This window comes from Schistocerca cancellata, chromosome 4 (assembly GCF_023864275.1).
Source record: "Schistocerca cancellata isolate TAMUIC-IGC-003103 chromosome 4, iqSchCanc2.1, whole genome shotgun sequence".
Taxonomy (NCBI): domain Eukaryota; kingdom Metazoa; phylum Arthropoda; class Insecta; order Orthoptera; family Acrididae; genus Schistocerca; species Schistocerca cancellata.
The window spans coordinates 539,176,109-539,195,181 of NC_064629.1; the positions used below are offsets into that span (position 1 = coordinate 539,176,109).

Below are 19,073 nucleotides of genomic sequence, written 5' to 3' on the forward strand. Positions count from 1 at the left end.
TACTACCTTCTTTGCTAAAACATGATTAACTGTGAACTAAGAACTGTGTCAGAACATTCACGGTGGTCTTTCCCACTATTGTTTTGTAAACACTTTGAAACTGTGCTCCATGGTCATATGGAGCCAGATGGAGATAGTCAGGCAAAAGAGTGAGGATGTTATAATTAGGTGTGAATATGGCCTTTAATTCATGTAAAAAGTAACTTGAATCACAGTGGCTACTTCCAGCTATGCGACAACAAAATTTTATGCCATTTTCTATTGCTTCTATGAAAACAGTATTATTACAGACCTTTCTTCCTAGACGACAGTTCTGACATCTGCTGTAATAAAAAGGTAACTCATCAGTAGGAGGAATATTCAGGAACAATTAGTGAGAGATATTTTTAAAATATGGAAAATAAAAGAATTTGTTTATAATTTTCATAATGTGACTTAACTATTGGAATAGGTGTTTTCTCAGTTTATTTGAAGTTATGCATTGCTAAATGTATTGTGAATAACATCGTACACACATCAAAAAAAGTTTTGCATCACCCCTGTTCCAAGAACTCCTGAAGATAGACTTTGACTGTGGAGCTTGTATCACAGACACAGTGCCTTTGACTGTTCAGAGATGTCACTAAAACTGCCCAAAGATGTAAACAACCATGCATGAGCAGTGTCTATTAGACGAAGGGGGTCCGACAGCCGATCTGTTCCAGTCATTCCACCAGAAAAGAAGTATGCGGCTCATGTTGTATGTAATTCAACCACCCCTAGTCAGTTGGTATCATGGTTTGATTGCATCCACATTGTTACTTTGTGCCAGGAAGGACTCTCAACAAGGGACATGTCCAGGCATCTCGGACTGAACGAAAGCAATATTGTGCGGACATGGAGAAATACAGAGAGACAGGAACTGTCAATGACATGCATCACTCAGGCCACCCAAGGGCTACTACTGCAGTGGCTGACCACTACATATGGATTATGGCTTGGAGGAACCCTGACAGCAACGCCACTATGTTGAATAATGCTTTTTGTGAAGGCACAGGACATCACGCTACGGCTCAAATTGTGCACAGTAGGCTGCATGATGCGCAACTTCACTCCCAATGTCCATGGCAAGATCCATCTTTGCAACAACAACACCATGCAGTGCAGTACAGATGGGTCCAAAAACATGCTGAATGGACTGATCAGGTTTGGCATAACGTTCTCTTCACCAATGAGTGTCGCACATGTCTTCAATGAGACAATCGTCACAGACAAGTTTGGAGTCAACCTAGTCAGGCTGAATGCCTTAGACACATTGTCCAGTGAGTGTAGCAAGGTGGAGGTTCCATGCTGGTTTGGGGTGGCATTATGTGGGGCCGATGTACACCGCTGGTGGTCATGGAAGGTGCCATAATGGCTACACGATACATGAATGCCATCCTCCGACCGATAGTGCAACCATATTGGCACCATTCTGGCGAGGCATTCATCTTCATGGACAACAATTCACATCCCCATCATGCACATCTCTCTCGCACACTCGCGTGGCTGCCTCGCTCAGCGGCTAAGTCCGATTCAAGGTCATGCGCCTATAAGGCGACACACTTCAGGATAACAACATCACTCGACTAGAGTGGCTAGCATGTTCTCCAGACATGAAATCTATCAAACATGCCAGGGTGGATTGGAAAGGGCTGCTTATGGACAATGTTACCCACCAACCTTTCTGAAGGATCTATGCTGAATCGCCATTGAGGAATGGGACAATCTGGACCAACAGTGCCTTGATGAACTTGTGGATAGTATGCCACGAAGAATACAGACATGCATCAATGCAAGAGGACGTGCTATGTATTAGAGGTACCAGTGTGTATTGCAATCTGGACTGCCACTTTGGAAGGTCTCGCTGTATGGTGGTACAACATGGATGTGTGGTTTTTATGAGCTATGAAAAGAGCAGAAATGATGTTTATGTTGTTCTCTATTACAATTTTCTGTACAGGTTCTGGAACTCTCGGAACCTAGGTGATGCAAAACTTTTCTTGATGTGTTTATAATAAACATCTGCTTATGTGTTAAGAAACATATTGCAATTAAATTTCATAGTGAATATGTCTAGAAGAGGATCAGTTGTGACCAAGAGTCATGAATAGTTTAATGCACTCTATCTCTCTCAATTACTGGACATTCCACATGTGGATGTCACCAATGAAAAGTAAAGGAAGTGGGGAGTCACACACAAATGATGTACAACTTCAATACAGAATTCTGAATTATTTCATTAAATGAGCCTGGCTCTGTATTTAGAACAAAAACATTACCAAGTGTCATGTCCATCAATAAATCTTTCAGAATCCTACAACAGTGAATAAAATAAAATCAGTTAATGTTTGTTAATAATGATCTATCTGACCAAAAAACAAAATCATATATCTAGTTTTTTTTCATTTATGTAGCTATAAAATTATTACAGAAGACAGAAAAGAGATACAGGAAATAGTAAACAAATATAAACAAAAATTAATAGATAACATTATTATTGGTATGGCAGATAAGACACTAGCATAATTCTGTCTGAACTATTATCTTTCTGTACTTTTATTTTCTTTAGACTCTTTCAACCACTGATATTCAAAGCAATCTGCAAAGTACTTCCTCAAAATTATGTCTCATTGTCAAAAAAATACATTTATTAGTATGATTTCTGTAAAAAAAAACTAGGTTTCTTCCAAAATCTACTGTCAGCAATATGTTTTGTATTGAACTTCTATCTTTCTACTGCAGTTACTTCATCTTCACCTAGCTTACTTTTTCTAATGTAGTCTCAGCTAACTGACATTGATAAACTAAATATTTTTTCCACTTTCAGTATTTCCATTTCTGTATTCTAAACAGCCCAACATGCAGCCTGCATATTTGATATGGACCACATCTGCTTTTTCTTCTTATAATTTAGCCTCTATGAAGCCTTCATTATTGAAAAGGTAACTATGAAGAATTGAGATAAAGCTACTGTAAAAGAGAAAAAAATGAAATTAAATGCCGTTTGGTTACGGAGGGGAAAGGGGGGGGGGGGTGGGGTGAAGGTAGGGTCATGTTATATGACATGAATTTTTCTAATACCCCACATAGTAACCACAGAGTTATCTATTTGAAACCATTTTGAATGGCATCACAGAGAGCGTATTGGGTTTCATTTATCTGGTCACTCTGTAACTGGAATGAAGATAAAAAAGATGATAAACTAGAAAATACATCTTTCAACACTTTACTGTTGTATCTATCACTGGTTAGGAGCTGCATTATAATATTATGTCCAATGGGGCCCCAAAGCTTGAACCTGATAACATGAAACCAAAGATGGCATGTATATTGCATTTGGAATAGGTATGGGTGATATTAGAAATACAGTGTTTTGGATACTCATCATAGTGGTAAGATCTATTTCCAGTTATTTCAAGAAGTAAACAACAATTTCTCAATAATGTGAGGAAAATTGCTTGATGCATGATTTTGGTTATAGATAATCATATTGAAGGAATCAGTTGTACAACTTTCTCAGTGTGTTAAACAGTAAGTTGAGCATTAATGTCATAACCTGCTTCGAACGAAACCTAACTACAAGAGGTATTCTCAATATAAATAAAATTCCTATGCATGGTACTGTATTTTCTTATACTTTGATACATTGGGAATTACATCAAGTGAATACCTCATCATCTGCATGGCCATTTACATTTACAGATGTAAATCAAACACTAGCTGCATATTCTATGTTGTTCGATTTATGAAATTGATGTTAAAGTGATGTACTGCTCTCCATAATACTAGTATGTATTCTTTTAATGCTGTCAGTGCATTACATCTTTCCATCATATGGTATTTATGATTAGTTCAATTTTTTGGTGTTTATTTGATTGTTTACCTATTACCTTTCAGTGAGTGCATGTTTAGCAAGTAGGATTAATTTCTGGTATGATATAAAATATATAATGCACTTTTCAGGGTCCATATGTTCCTTCTCCACACTGTGCCCTTTCCCTGCTGTTCAATTATGTGGGTTTCATTTAACTTTCTTAGCTATTTATCTCTCTATTACATGTTTGTTTGTGAACTAATATTTTAGCTGCTAAAATAAAAGAAATATTTTTACAAGGCAAAACATGCATGGTCTGTTTCAGTGTTCATAATTGATTGTATTTTCAGTATGTAGTGACTCTAGTTTCTAAGTTTACACTTTAATGACTCAATTTTTCCATATGTTTTCACATCTCGTCATTCACCAAATAACCCACATAACCTGTAGTTAAATAGTATGTAATTTAAACAGAAATTAATCAAAGCTGAAATCAACATCTGTGATGAAGACCTTAGTCTTGAACTAAGATCATATAAACCTATACTAAGCGAAATTGCCAAAATAATTCTCTTCATGATGATCCTCCTGGACTGTCTATAAGTCTGTCAATACGGATTTCACAATATGAGAATTTGATTAATGTTCTGTTAATGCTACTCTCTACAACATAGAGGCATCCTATGAAGGCCAACAGTTACTAGAAACAGAACTTTTAAATAAAAACCATATTTTCTGAAGTCAGTTAAAAACAATTTTCACTACTCTATCAGTTGTCATATCAATGACATGTATTGGTATTAGGAACCCATGCACCCACACACAAACACACACACACACTCACACACACACACACACACACACACACACACACACACACACACACACACATGTTTTCATACTCATGCCACATGAAAATGTGTACATACAGTCTGAGGAGGTTTGGAGATGAGTGTATAATTCTTCATGTGGATCCAAAACTAAAGGAGACCCTCTAATGCAGTCACTCAGTATAAAGGTAAACTCAAGACAGTCTGCGTATCTGTTTCCTTTTAATTGACTAAATCAAACATAATTTTAAAAAGAAAATAAATAGAATGATATTTGTTTGTAAGTTGTCCATATGTGTGTCAAATCTGAGGAAAACACGTCTAAATTACAGATCACTATAAAATAATGTTTCTGAAATTTTGTACAAGATCATACATAATTATGATAAAAGGCTCATACCTAAATACAGTTTTTCATCCACTGCATTACAGTCTTCCACTTACTCTCAAAACAGAGAGATTGTTTCCTAAATATTCTTTTAAAATGCTGATTGACTCCTGAAATATTTATATCTGTCTAAGTAGCACTTCAGTACAAAATAATTCAGTTAATATTGTTCTAGATATTATTTTATACACTTCACAACTTTCATTATTATGTACACATGTTTTATATACATACACACATTTTGAATATTGCAGCAAATGCAACATATATTTACATCACAATATACTTTATGTCAAACTGTTTTGTTTTGTATATTGTTTAGCTGACTTTCTTGATGGTGATTCAAATAAAACAAAATAATTTTCCTATTTTGTGATAAAAAGACATGGTATTTATGAAATGGGAAAGCTAGTTCTGATTATCTGTCTCAGAACTAAAGTAATTTTTTTGGAGACTTACAAATGTTTCTCATCACTATAAGACCTTTAATGTATTGCCCAGTTTTCAGTCTGGCTTTTAAGTTCTCACTGGCAATTCCAATATTAAAAAAGGATTTAAGTTGGCAGTATGTAAAAGTACTGAGGCTTGATCCCATTTTTTTTATTTACCAACCAAATTACTTTGCTGACAGAAAAAGAAATGTATGATATTTCTAAACAAATGAATTTTATCTCATTCTCCATATTATTCAAACTCTGCTGATTATAATTTAATGCTGATTATCAGCCTGCAAAAAAATCTGTCAAATATTAGTTTTAAACATCTCAAGAAAGCCTTGTAGTTATCAGTGCAAAAATATAGCTTGTAATCAAAGCAACAGTGGCTAAATTACTCAGTGACAAGTGTCTGAGTAACAAATGTATTGTTCCTCGCAGAATGCACTATGAATAAATCTCATATGGATTGTTTCAACACATCCATATGTTTAGGATTATATTTAGAAACATTCAGAATGATTCTTGCAGATCATAAGGCCCTATGAGCCAGGTGGAATGCTAATGATCACTGGAAAGTTTTTGATGACATATCAGTATTTACTTGAAGATTATTCATTTTTCTGGTATATTTTACTTCTTTGTAAAAAATGACTTAAATGAATATAACTGAATGGATAAAAGGTTCAAAAGCGATGAGCATTAGCCAATAGGTAATACGATGGCAATGAGGTTTGAGGTATATCTAGGAGCATGGTTACTAAAAGTAGATGCAAGAAAAGTTTCATTTATTTATTTATTTATTTCTTGTTCCATAGATCCAGTTAGTGAGTCAATCACAAGGATATGGAACGTGTCAAATTGTACAGGTTTCAATTTAAACTTACAATAAATACAAGGGCAATTCAATGGCAAATTGTACATACTTTAAGTAAGAGATACTATAAATACAGTAACAGATGCAATGTCAGCTAGATAACATAACAACCATTTAACAGAAAAAGGAGTTTCAAATAAAGGTTAAGGATAAGAGCACAAAGTTAAATCAGATATTAGGCCTACAAGAGTAAATACATGTACAGCCAATCTGTTGTTACAAAAAGTGTGCTAATGCCCAAATGCACAATAAAATCAATTGAACTACTTCTAGACACAATAAGTTAATCTTTGAGAACTTGTTTAAATTTTGGCAGTTCTGTATGAACACATTTGATATGTAGTGGTAGAGCATTGAACAGCATAATGCTGGAGTAGTAAACTCCTTTTTGTACCAGATTGAGACGTTTCATTTCGAAATGTAGATTGTTTTTGTTTCTGGTGTTATAACCATGGAATTTACTGTTGTCTTGGTAGATCGAATAATTTTTGCACACAAAGGTCAGCAAGGAAAAAATATACTGTGAGGCAGTTGTTAGGATACCTATCTTCCGAAACAAGTGGCTGGAAGAGTGTCTTTGATGGACCCCACACATTATTATGATTGCTTTTTTTTTGGATGGTGAAAACTTTTTTTGCAAGTGGTTGGTTCCCCCAGCATATGATAGCATATGACATCAATGAGTGGAAGTAGCCAAAGTAGGCAACCTTAATAGTGTCAACTTCAGCCACTGAAGAAATTACCCGTAACACAAATGTTGCCAAGCTAAGTTTTTTACATAGATGAAGAATGTGAACTGACCAATTACGTTTACTGTCTATGTAAGCACCCAGGAATTTTGTATCTTCAACTTTCTGTATTGGTTGGTCTCTACATTTTATGTTAATTTCATCGGGATTACTTTGTGATGTATGGAACCTCATATAATGAGTTTTATCTGCATTGAGTGAGAGACCATTTGAGGAGAACCAATTTAAAATGTTATTAAAAACAGTATTTGTAGTTTGTTCAAGATCATGATCAATCAAATCGTCAATTAGAATTGTGGTATCATCGGCAAACAGGGTAAATTTGCTGTTTGTCTCAGAACAAAGAGGAAGATCATTAATAAAGATGAGGAAAAGCAGTGGGCCCAAAACGGAGCCTTGAGGCACACCACACATTATCGTGCCCCATTCAGACGAGGCAGGTTCTCCTGAAGAGCCATTTAGCATTACAGTCTGCTTCCGATCCTGTAGATATGATTGTAGCCACAAGCCAACAGTACCACCTAAACCATAGTATTCTGCCTTTTTCAAAAGAATTTGGTGGTTTACACAGTCAAAAGCTTTCGTAAGATCACAAAAAATACCCATTGGAGACATTTTTTTGTTAATGGCTTCCAAAACTTGGTTGCTGAAAGAGAATATTGCCTGTTCAGTACAAAGACCGGCACGAAAACCAAACTGATTTTTGCTTAAGATACTGTGGAAGTTGAGATGGTCTACAATCCTCCTGTGCATGAGTTTTTCTAGAATTTTCGAGAAGGTAGTGAATAGTGATATTGGGCGATAGTTTGTAACAATGCTTTTATCACCTTTTTTAAAGAGAGGAATCACTACAGCCAACTTAAGTCAGTCAGGGACAATCCCATCTTGTAGGGATGCATTGTATATGTTGCATAAGACGGGACTAACACATTTATAACAGTGTTTCAGTATTTTACTAGAAATATTGTCCACACCAGCAGAATTTTTTTTTTAATGATCTAATTACTCTTATGACTTCGCTTACAGTAACTGGACGTAAGGATAACTGTGGGATTCTGTTGCTAATAGCTTTCTGTAGGAGGGACAATGATTCTTCCATAGAACCATTACAGCCTGTCTTCTCTGCTGCTCTCAAAAAGTGGTTATTAAATATTTCTGCAACCAACTCAGGTTTCTTATGATACTGTCCCCTGTTTTAATCTCTACCTGAGACATGTTCCCTGTTGTCCTGCCAGTTTGCCTCTTTATTACATTCCATACAGTTTTAATTTCATTTTCTGAGCTTTCAATTTCTGATTTTATGCACATACTTTTAGATTTATTTATAACCTTCTTGAGAATGCTACAGTAAAGTTTGTAGTGTTGTCGTTTCTTTGGATCATTACAAGTCCTGAGAGAACTGTATAACATCCTCTTTGTTCTACAAGATGTTATTATCCCTGTAGTGATCCAAGACTTCTTGGCATTGTCTATATGACTATTTCTAACTACTTTTTTTGGGAAAGATGGACTCAAATACAGGCATGAATTCATTTAAGAATGAATTGTACTTTTTGTTTACATCTGTTTCACTATAAACTGGGCTCCAATCTATCTCTTTTAGGCTTTTTAAGGCCCTGTTCATTTATTATCCTAAAAGATTTCCAAGAATGCTCGGAACTGTTGCACGCACTGATGTAATTTAGCCTAAGCAATTGACCACCATGATCAGAAAGGCCAAGGATTGGATGTACAGTGATCTCATTGCATTTAGACTTATCTCTAAATATATTAGCTATCAGACTTTTACTGTTAACAGTAACCCTAGTTGTGAAATCTTCTATTGCCATCAGATTATAAAACTCCATTAAATGTACTAAATCAGCTTTGTTATTGCTCTCATTTAGGAAATCAACATTAAAGTCACCAGTAATTATCAAGTTCTTGGACTTTGAGTACAGTATGGATAATAAAGAATCTAAGTGCTTAAGAAATACATTCAAATTCCCTGAGGGAGATCATACAGTGCTAACACTACAGCCGTGAAGTCATTTACAGTAATCTCAACACCACATACTTCAATTTGTTGCTCTCTACAATGGCTCTTTAAATCTAATGCATTGTAAGATATGTTGTTTTTTACATAAATTACCACTCCACCTTTTTCCATGATGGTTCTAGAGTAATGCGTTGCCTGACAGTAACCACTTAGTTGTAACCTTTCAATATCTTTCACATGATGTTCACTAAAACATAATACGTCAGTATCTTTTATTCCTTGTGGTTCCTCTAACAGAACAGTAATGTCATTTACTTTATTACCAAGTCCTCCCACATTTTGGTGAAAAATCATCATTTCTTTGGAATTAGAGACAGATGTAAACTTTTGACTAAAAAATTATCTGTAGCTACAGACACAGTACGTTCATTACTAACAATTTCCTGAAACATTTGAGTTTGAAACCGAGTCTGACTTGATGACTGGAGCCATTTAAGTGCGATTGGTTCCAACTTTGGGGTACATTTGTGGACTTCTTCCAATATTTTTGTTTTTAAGAGGGTACCTAATGCTTTTTTTCCTGATCTGTTCCGGTGCATACCATGTCTTGCAAATAATTCTTGTCCAAAACTGCTTATACCTACAACATAAGTATTGTTAAAATGCTTACACAACTTTGCTAACTTAGAGTTCGTTTGTGAGACAGCCTCATTTACACAGGACTGTGGAATTAAGTCATGTCTCTTTGGAATGTTCACAACAAATACCTTAGACTCATGAAGCGCCGATATTTTTTTCCTGAGCGACTGTATGACATCATTCCCTTCGTTGCAGGCAACGTTGTTTGACCCACCTATTATGATCACACACTCGTTTTTTACTTTTTCAGGATCACACCCCGCTACAACTTCTTGAAGTTTAGCACCTAGCTTCACAATTCCACAAACATCGGCAGCATTAAAACTGCTTTTAACTATATCAGCCATGCCTCTACCATCACTATCAGCGAAAATGTGAAAACGACCACTGCCACTTTCATTGCTGTCAACTGAACATTGTGGCTTTGGAAGATCAAACCTAACCTTTTTCCGATAGTTTATCGGTACACTCTTCTTACGATTGTTTTCACTTTCTGTGAGACTATTACTAGAACAAAGTACATCAAAATTGTTTCCATTCTCGAACCTCGAAACATTTGCTGTAGACGAAGTTTTAGTGCCGATTGTTTGACACTTGTTGTGTACTACCTTCCATTCTGATGATTTATCAGCGTCATTTTGCACCAATGTAGCCATGTTCTGGCGAAAGTTTTTGTCCTTCTGTCTGTCTTGAAGCAATGGATCCATGTTTCGCTTCGACTTCACTTCCATATTTTCGGACTTCAGGCTGTCGATTTCTATTCTTAGACTGCTGATTACACATTGTAAACTAGGAATACGCTCATTATACTTTAATAATTCACTTTTGCACCTTACACACAAAATTTTAACGGCTTCACTGTAACTTATTTTTGGAGTAAAATCGCAGATATCTACACACGCTGCCATCTTGAAAGCTGGCGGATGTGTGGAAAGCACAAATAATACTTTTGCAATGAGCAGAATCTGCTGTGTTGTGTAAAGATTAGGAGTGAGAAGAGAGGTTTAAGACTGATACAATTGTGGAGTAGCTATTAAGAGTAGTCTATGTTAGATTGAGTAATATGCTTTGCACTTGGTGGTCAGTGTTCTCTGTGAGCTCATTTTGGGAGTGATCATTCATACTGATGGATAAATGATTTGTGGTAAAACCCATATAAGAACCTGCAAAGCAAATGTGGTAGGCTAGACCCATGGCATGGCTCCTTCCATAGATGACTCTGTTACAAAGTGAAATGGTGTTGACATTGTCAAGGATGTTGCACCCTCATATGGAATGATGTTAATGGGGCACCTACTTCACATTCCTTGATAACATCTTTTTGATTTGGAGCCAGTAACAAAATACTTTGTCCTTGTTCCTCCATAACCATCCACCCTATCTATTTTCTTTTGCTCTGTGAGCAATCCTCCCAGACACAAATATTCACTTGTCTCATCACTGTGTAATAACCTTTATCCATATTAAAGTCAGTAATATATCAACTTCGAAAGGTGCAATCCGTTCCACACTAACAATCTTCAGTGTACGGTCTTGTCACCCTGCAGATGGCACATTGGCACTGACGAACAATTTCTCTCCCCATGCTGTAGGCAGTGTCCAGATATTGACTGAAAGTTGAAACAGGTTTATAAACAAACAGGTGTATTCAGATCATTAGTTTATGACTTTGAAAGTTCTCTATAAATTTGTTACTGTAATGGCAAAGCGACATAGACTTCAAGATTGGTTATTGAATTAAGAATAACAGTTATTGAATAAGAATTATACATTTATTGACAGTTTTTTGCATGATTTATCTGTGATGAAAGAATTTTTGGACCACTTTTCATAATTTAATATTTGCTTGAGTGTACATTATACAGTTTAGTATGGTGCATGTGAGAGAGACAGACTGCTCAAATCACACTTTATATTAGAGTGTTTCAATATTGCAAAATGTCCTATTAAATCATACAATGATCAGGATACTATATTTGGCATTGCTCTAAAACATGAGAATTCATTACGGTAATACAGTAATGCAATAACTTTTGGGCATCAGTGTTTTATGAAAATTGTTTGGTGCCTTACTGTAATAATTTTTCCAAAACTATAGCATACTGAGAGTTTTGTTTGTTGTATTGACACTATGACAACACCACAGCTTTTGTTTTACCAATTCATAACTTACCAAAGGAATTTTTACAATTTATATACCTCTTCCTGCAACAAAGACACATTTGAGTTAACAAACTGGGCCACCTTGAACTGTACTGATTGCCTCTAGAGTGCTGCTTGTGATGTTTTTGTACTTTTATGTAACTTATAAAATAAATTTATATTAATCCAAAATGCCTCATATGATATGTTGCATTCATTTCTACAAATAGTACCAGATGTGGTGGTTCCATGATTTTAAAGCCACTGAAACATGTATGGGCCTGAGTACAAGTTACCAAAATAAAATTTTTATTTTTTGTCAGTGAAGTAAATTGTTTGGAAGATAATCATACTTTCAACCAAAAGGCTTCCATCAGTGGAAACCCTTTTAATGTGGATAACATTCACTGTGGAATTAAAAACTTTAGAAACAATATTCTTAATTTTGAATGATGTTTCTCCGCCTGGACTGATAGGGTTATCACTGAAGTGACACATTCCTATAACTTAATATCATAACTAATGTTTCACACAACCCACAAGGTGAAAAATACCAGTGTAGCAATCAGGTTCCTCAAATCCTATATATTTTCTCTCTGCTAACAGAAAACATGCAGATTGTTACAGATTTGCATGGTGCATAACTGAAACTTAATTGTTTTAATTTACTTCAAATGTCATTTGGTCTCGTATACGAAATATGGAAGATGCCTTCATCCACTTGACGCTGAGTAGGGAACTCAAATCATAAAATACATCATTCCATTTGTGTAGCAATGGATAACAAAGAGAAACACACTCTAACACAGTTGTTGAAGAAAAGCTTTAAAAATAAAGAGATGATCAAAAACATCAAAATAGACTCTGTCAGCAAATATCTGTTTAATTCATCCAACCAGCACATTTTATTCCAGTTCTGACACTATACAGGGTGGTCCATTGATAGTGACTGGGCCAAATACCTCACGAAATAAGCATCAAACGAAAAAACTACAAAGAACAAAATTCATCTAGCTTGAAGGGGGAAACCAGGTGGCGCTATGGTTGGCCCGCTAGATGGCACTGCCATAGCTCAAACGGATATCAACTGCATTTTTTTAAAATAGGAACCCCCAAGAAATATGAATGTTTTAGTTGGACCACTTTTTTCGCTTTGTGACAGATGGCGTTGTAATAGTCACAAATGTATTAGTACATGGTATAACGAAACATTCCGCCAGTGCGGATGATATATGCTTCTTGATACATTACCTGTGTTAAAATGGACCATTTACCAATTGTGGAAAAGGTCGACATCATGTTGCTGTATGGCTATTGCGATCAAAATGTCCAACGGGTGCTATGTATGCTGCTCGATATCCTGGAAGACATCATCCAAGTGTCCGGACCATTTGCCGGACAGTTACATTATTTAAGGAAACAGGAAGTGTTCAGCCATATGTGAAACATCAACCACGACCTGCAACAAATGATGATGCCCAAGAAGGTGTTTTAGCTAGTGTTGTGGCTAATCCGCTCATCAGTAGCTGACTAACTGTGCGAGAATCAGGAATCTCAAAAACATTGGTGTTAAGAATGCTACAACAACATCGATTGCACCCGTACCATGTTTCTATGCACCAAGAATTGCATGGCGACGACTTTGAACGTCGTGTACAGTTCTTCCACTGGACACAAAGAAATTATGGAACAATGACAGATTTTTTGCACACATTCTGTTTAGTGATGAAATATCATTCACCAACAGTGGTAACGTAAACCGGCATAGTATGCACCAGTGGACAATGGAAAATCCATGATGGCTGTGACAAGTGGAACATCAGCAACCTTGGCGGGTTAGTGTATGGTGCAGCATTATGGGAGGAAGGATAATTGGCCCCCATTTTGTCGATGGCAATCTAAATGGTGCAATGTATTCTGATTTCCTATGTAATGATGTAATGTTCTACCGATGTTACTACAAGATGTTTCACTGCCTGACAGAATGGCAATGTACTTCCAAAATGATGGATGTCCGGCACATGGCTCGTGTGCGGTTGAAGCGGTATTGAGTAGCATATTTCATGACAGGTGGATTGGTCATTGAAGCACCATACCATGGCTCGCTCGTTCACCAGATCTGACGTCCCCAGATTTCTTTCTGTGGGGAAAGTTGAAGGATATTTGCTATCATGATCCACCGACAATGCCTGACAACATGTGTCAGCACATTGTCAATCCATGTGCGAACATTACGGAGGGCGAACTACTCATTGTTGAGAGGAATGCCGTTACACGTATTGCCAAATGCATTGAGTTTGATGGACATCATTTTGAACATTTATTGCATTAATGTGGTATTTACAGGTAATCATGCTGTAACAGCATGCGTTCTCAGAAATGATAAGTTCACAAAGGTATATGTATCACATTGGAACAACTGAAATAAAATGTTCAAATGTACCTACATTCTGTATTTTAATTAAAAGAAACCTACTTGTTACCAACTGTTCATCTAAAATTGTGAGCCATATGTTTGTGACTATTACAGCGCCATCTATCACAAATCAAAAAAAGTGGTCCAAATAAAACATTCATATTTCTTTACATACTACACAAATATGTAATAAAAATGGGGGTTCCTATTTAAAAAAACACAGTTGATATCTATTTGACCTATGGCAGTGCCATCTAGCAGACCAAGCATAGCGCCATCTGGTTTCCCCCTTCAGGCTAGACAAGTTATGTTCTTTGCTGTTTTTTCATTTGATGACTATTTTGTGAGATATTTGGCCCGGTCACAATCAATTAACCACCCTGTATATATGCTGCAATATGTTATAATAGGAATGAGTAACTACAAAAGCAGCCATGTCTTATATCAGCTCTGCTGCAGTTAGGTCACAGTTTTCAATAAAGGCACAGCCACTATCTAATCAGCCACCCACAGAAATAAGCTTTGCCAAACTGTGCATTCTTCATCAAGTAGAGTGAAGGTGAACCTACAACATTGCATCAAGTAACACCTCGTTTTCATTCTGTATTCTGTTTTGATTCATTGTAATAAAGTGCAATATGATGTCATAAATAGTCTAGTGATATGGTTATTTATACTGAATTAAATGTAGCATGTAAACTTGATTTAGTGAACATGAAGTTCCATGAAGCACCACAAGTCTCAATAGAATTGCTGACTGGTTAGTTGTGGGTATACTCAACTTGATTCAAATTCATACTGCATACTTAAAACCCTTCCTGCAGTGGCATGTGTGATGGATAAATCAATTGTGATCATGAAACATGTCTTCATTGTTTGGGAAATGTTCACTGGCCTCTAGAAGAATGTGATTGCAGAAATTGAAACTTTTCACATTTTTCATTGCAACATTCCTTGACATGTTCTGTGAACAAGACATTGTCACAAATACAAGCTTACCTGTAATGAAACCTTAATTAAAAATTATTAACTATTAATTCCTGAGAGCGATGTCACAAAATAAATGTAAGCAGCAACCAACAGTTTCTGACAGCTGAATAATATAAACAAATGTTTCAGAAGAACATGAAACATAATTTAATAACACCAAAATTACTGGACAGCAGTCTTGCTTGGCAGTGTATGGAGTATAATGTAATTTGCTTAATTTTTTTTGATCAGTGTGTGTGTATCATTTTTATTTTCTCAAACATGACACATGATTAAATTTGAAAAAACTCACATCATGCAAAACAAAATGAACACACAGTCACAGAAATCATAAATCATTGAGAAGTGTCCAGCACTCAGCTTTACAGGTGCTGCAGTAAGCAGAGAGATCTGCAACATACTGAGAAGGTGATTGTAAGACTGCAAATGAGCAGAAGTTCAACAAAAGTTGTCACTCAATTTGAAAGAAAAACCCTGCAAACGTCCTATAGAGTTATCAATCATGTTCTAGTAATGTATGAAGTAGATCATTCAGCAAGATCATTTGTGCTGTTGAGTTTTGATGAAACTGATTCTTAAGCAAAGAACGCTATTTCAAATCCTGATTTACTGAATACTTGCTCTGGTGAAGACCATATTATGTTTCTTCCATTCCGGAATTAGAGAGATGTAAATTTAGAAAGTGTAGCATCATCCCTGCATGTAATAAAATCACCTAAAACCAATCAATAAAAGCTATGTAAGCAGCCGATGTTGATGTTGTGTCAGTTTCTACAGTAAATTTGCAGCACAGCAGGCCTCATTTCTGTCCATCATTTACAGCAAATCATTCAAGCTGAAAAGTGTATTACATGATTAGAAACAGATTTCCTTTCTCCAATTTTCAAGAAAAGTATTAGAACTAATTTGCTGATCTACAAAGCTACAGAAAAAGAAATCATCACAAGTTGTGTTGAATTATTTATCATGGTTTCTATGATAATTTTCCTTGGGTGTAACTTGTTCCTGTCTTTGAAGTTAGCATGGATTGCAGAAACAAAAATTAGTGAAAATTAACTAATTCTATTTATTCATAAGATCCATGCTGCTTGCAAGTTTCTTGCCTTTTTTAATATTTTTGAAACGGCTGGAGACTATTTGATTGTTTGTTCTGCCTTGTTACTGAATTAATGGCTCCCTGTTGTATAGAACCCACAAAACATTGGGCATGCCTTAGACATGTGTAATAGTATAACTGCTAATGGCAAAGTATATAAGTGAATTACTCAACTATGTCAGCAGCTCTTTAATAGTCTTTGTATCTAATGATGTTATTTATAAAGGATTTCATGTTTGTAACTACTTTTGCAACATTTGCGAAATATTGGTTTTCATATTGTGACTGGACAATTTCTTTCATCAAAAGGAAATGTAAAGTAATGCACATTAGTAGATGAAAGTTGCTTGTATAAATGGTGTTTCAGTAATAATTAATAGGAAATATCATTTATATCACTCATATACCTCTACATGATAATATTGTGTTATATAAAGCTGAATTATCATGTGGCTCTTAGAGTGAGAATAGCAAATGTGATTCATTGTTACATTTATGAGGGGATGTAGCTCTCTGTCAAGCAAAAAGTCTACAAGACAATTGTTGTCATCCATCAACAAGTATTTCTGATGGACCCATATTGGCCATCAATGTCTGAAGGAACTGAAAAAGTTTGGACAGGAGCTGCACATTATTTGATGGATTTATTTTGCCACTAAAAGTATATTGTAGTGGTGTTAAGTGAACACCAATGAGTTTCTTCACTAGAAAGGCACCAAACAACAACTGCAAAGACCACTGCAGCAAAAGTAAAGTTTAGGACTTGTTCAGGCATTCATTCTCCCTGCATAGCAAGTGTAATTGAAATATGAAGGGAAATCTGCATAGTTTTAATGTTGGAGTTGATTTATTATTTTTATCTTGCAGAGCTGTCTACCATAGAAGTCTCCTCCTGTTCTATTCACATCAGTGGCCATTATGTATTCAGTCTTTTCAACATTCATTTGGACTGTATGATAGAAGTTGTCCATATCTCAAACCTCACTGCTCTTATTATACATCCACATCTTATTCAAACTATTCACAGCTACAGATTACTCCATTTCCACTACTAAAAGAAATGGAAAATGTTAAACAAAGGCCACTACTTGTCTCTCATGTCATCAGTTAGTGATAAAATATATTCTAAATTTTTGTGATTAAGTATTCTACTGTTTCCTTGGCATTTGTCCTACCAAAACAGATTATTCTGATTTTACTGCCTGATCCCTTCCTTGTTGCCATGATTATGAGTTACCCTAAAGGAGAAAAATCTTTTGTACCAACTGTTTGTGAATTGTGTGAACTTTTTTAATGGTTATATTTCTGAAATGTATATTGAAAAAGGCCCATCAGTCTGTTAATGAATGTGTGAAACCACCTAAAAATAATTCCCAAAGCTGACTAGTGTATACTCCTGCTAGACCAATATTTTTAAATTCCTCACAGATTTGATCTGCGTCTGTCTCACTATCTCTGTCTTTTAACATTTCACTCCTCTTCCTTCTCCTAATTTTTACCGTATCTTCTATTCAGTCTCAGCAACACTACTTCATTTTTCCAAATTAATGTTTTGTCTTCCATAACTCATGCCTTGTACTACCTGTCTTCTCCTCCCTAAAAAATCATATTTTTCTCTTCGATTTTCTTACATTTTACTCTATTGTTTCTTCTATCTTACTTCAATTCTCATTTGCTCAGCAACACATCAGGCTTGGCCACTCTTCTTCGGTTAATTCCCCATGCCCTTCAAAAAAATTTTAATCAGCTGCATCATTTATTTTTATCCTACACCTGTATCTTTCCCTCTTTCATTATTAGACCAACTCACTGGTTTCTGAGGTTTGTACATTTGCCACTCCTCCTCCTTTTACCATGGTGATAAAATAAATAACCTAGCTCTGATAAAACAGAATTAAATTCAGCAAGATCAGTGTTCTGTTTATTCTAGGCTAATCTATGATTCAAGTAGATAAACAATTTTATCCACCTTCAGTATATTTCCTTAGCTTTCATTTTCTTATGCTAATCACTTTTATTAAATGTCTACAATGTTTCTACTAGTCCACACATTGTATGTAGTACTTATACGCAATGAAATTGAATTTTAAAATACAAAATTTGTAATTTTTGTATGATCAGTAATGTGACAAATTTGGAAGTTATTACTTATAATAGATTAATGATTGTTTTTAATTAATTTTCTGTGCATATAGGTTCTCCAATGGATATTGACAGTGAAAATAATGTGTCATCAGAAGTAGCATCAACATGCAGTGCATCTCACTTGGAGTTCCCTGTCCCTGAGAGACTACTCCCAGTTGGTCCAAAACAGAAGGACCTTTCATCACTTGTGGAACATGTAAAACATGCGTTAAGTATTGCCTCAGGTACATAACATTCTGTTCCAGCTGTTTTCATTCCCAACATTAAATGTCAAGTGCAAATTATGGGTAAATTCTGTGTAATATCATATGAATGTACCTTCCCCACTTAAGTTGTGAGATTATACTGTCATTGTTGTTAATACCTGTAAGTCTATGAGAATTCATGTTACTATTCTTCATTCTTCTTGTCGCAATTTCACCACAAAACAAAAAATATGACAAATTTAATGTTGTTAAATGATAATGAATAAACTATAAAATGAATGTAATGGCAAATATTTCCATCATGATTGCTTCATTTGAGACATTACATAAAATAAAGAGATTAGGATT

At 35.5% G+C, this 19,073-nt stretch overlaps 1 protein-coding gene across 1 annotated transcript in view; it reads left to right on the forward strand.

The window, feature by feature from the left end:
• Positions 1 to 19,073, forward strand: part of LOC126183377 (protein unc-79 homolog) — an 852,060-nt gene that overhangs the window by 522,990 nt on the left and 309,997 nt on the right. The window contains 1 exon segment of the mRNA XM_049925310.1: positions 18,570 to 18,743. Within this exon segment, the coding sequence (XP_049781267.1) occupies positions 18,570 to 18,743 (174 nt within the window).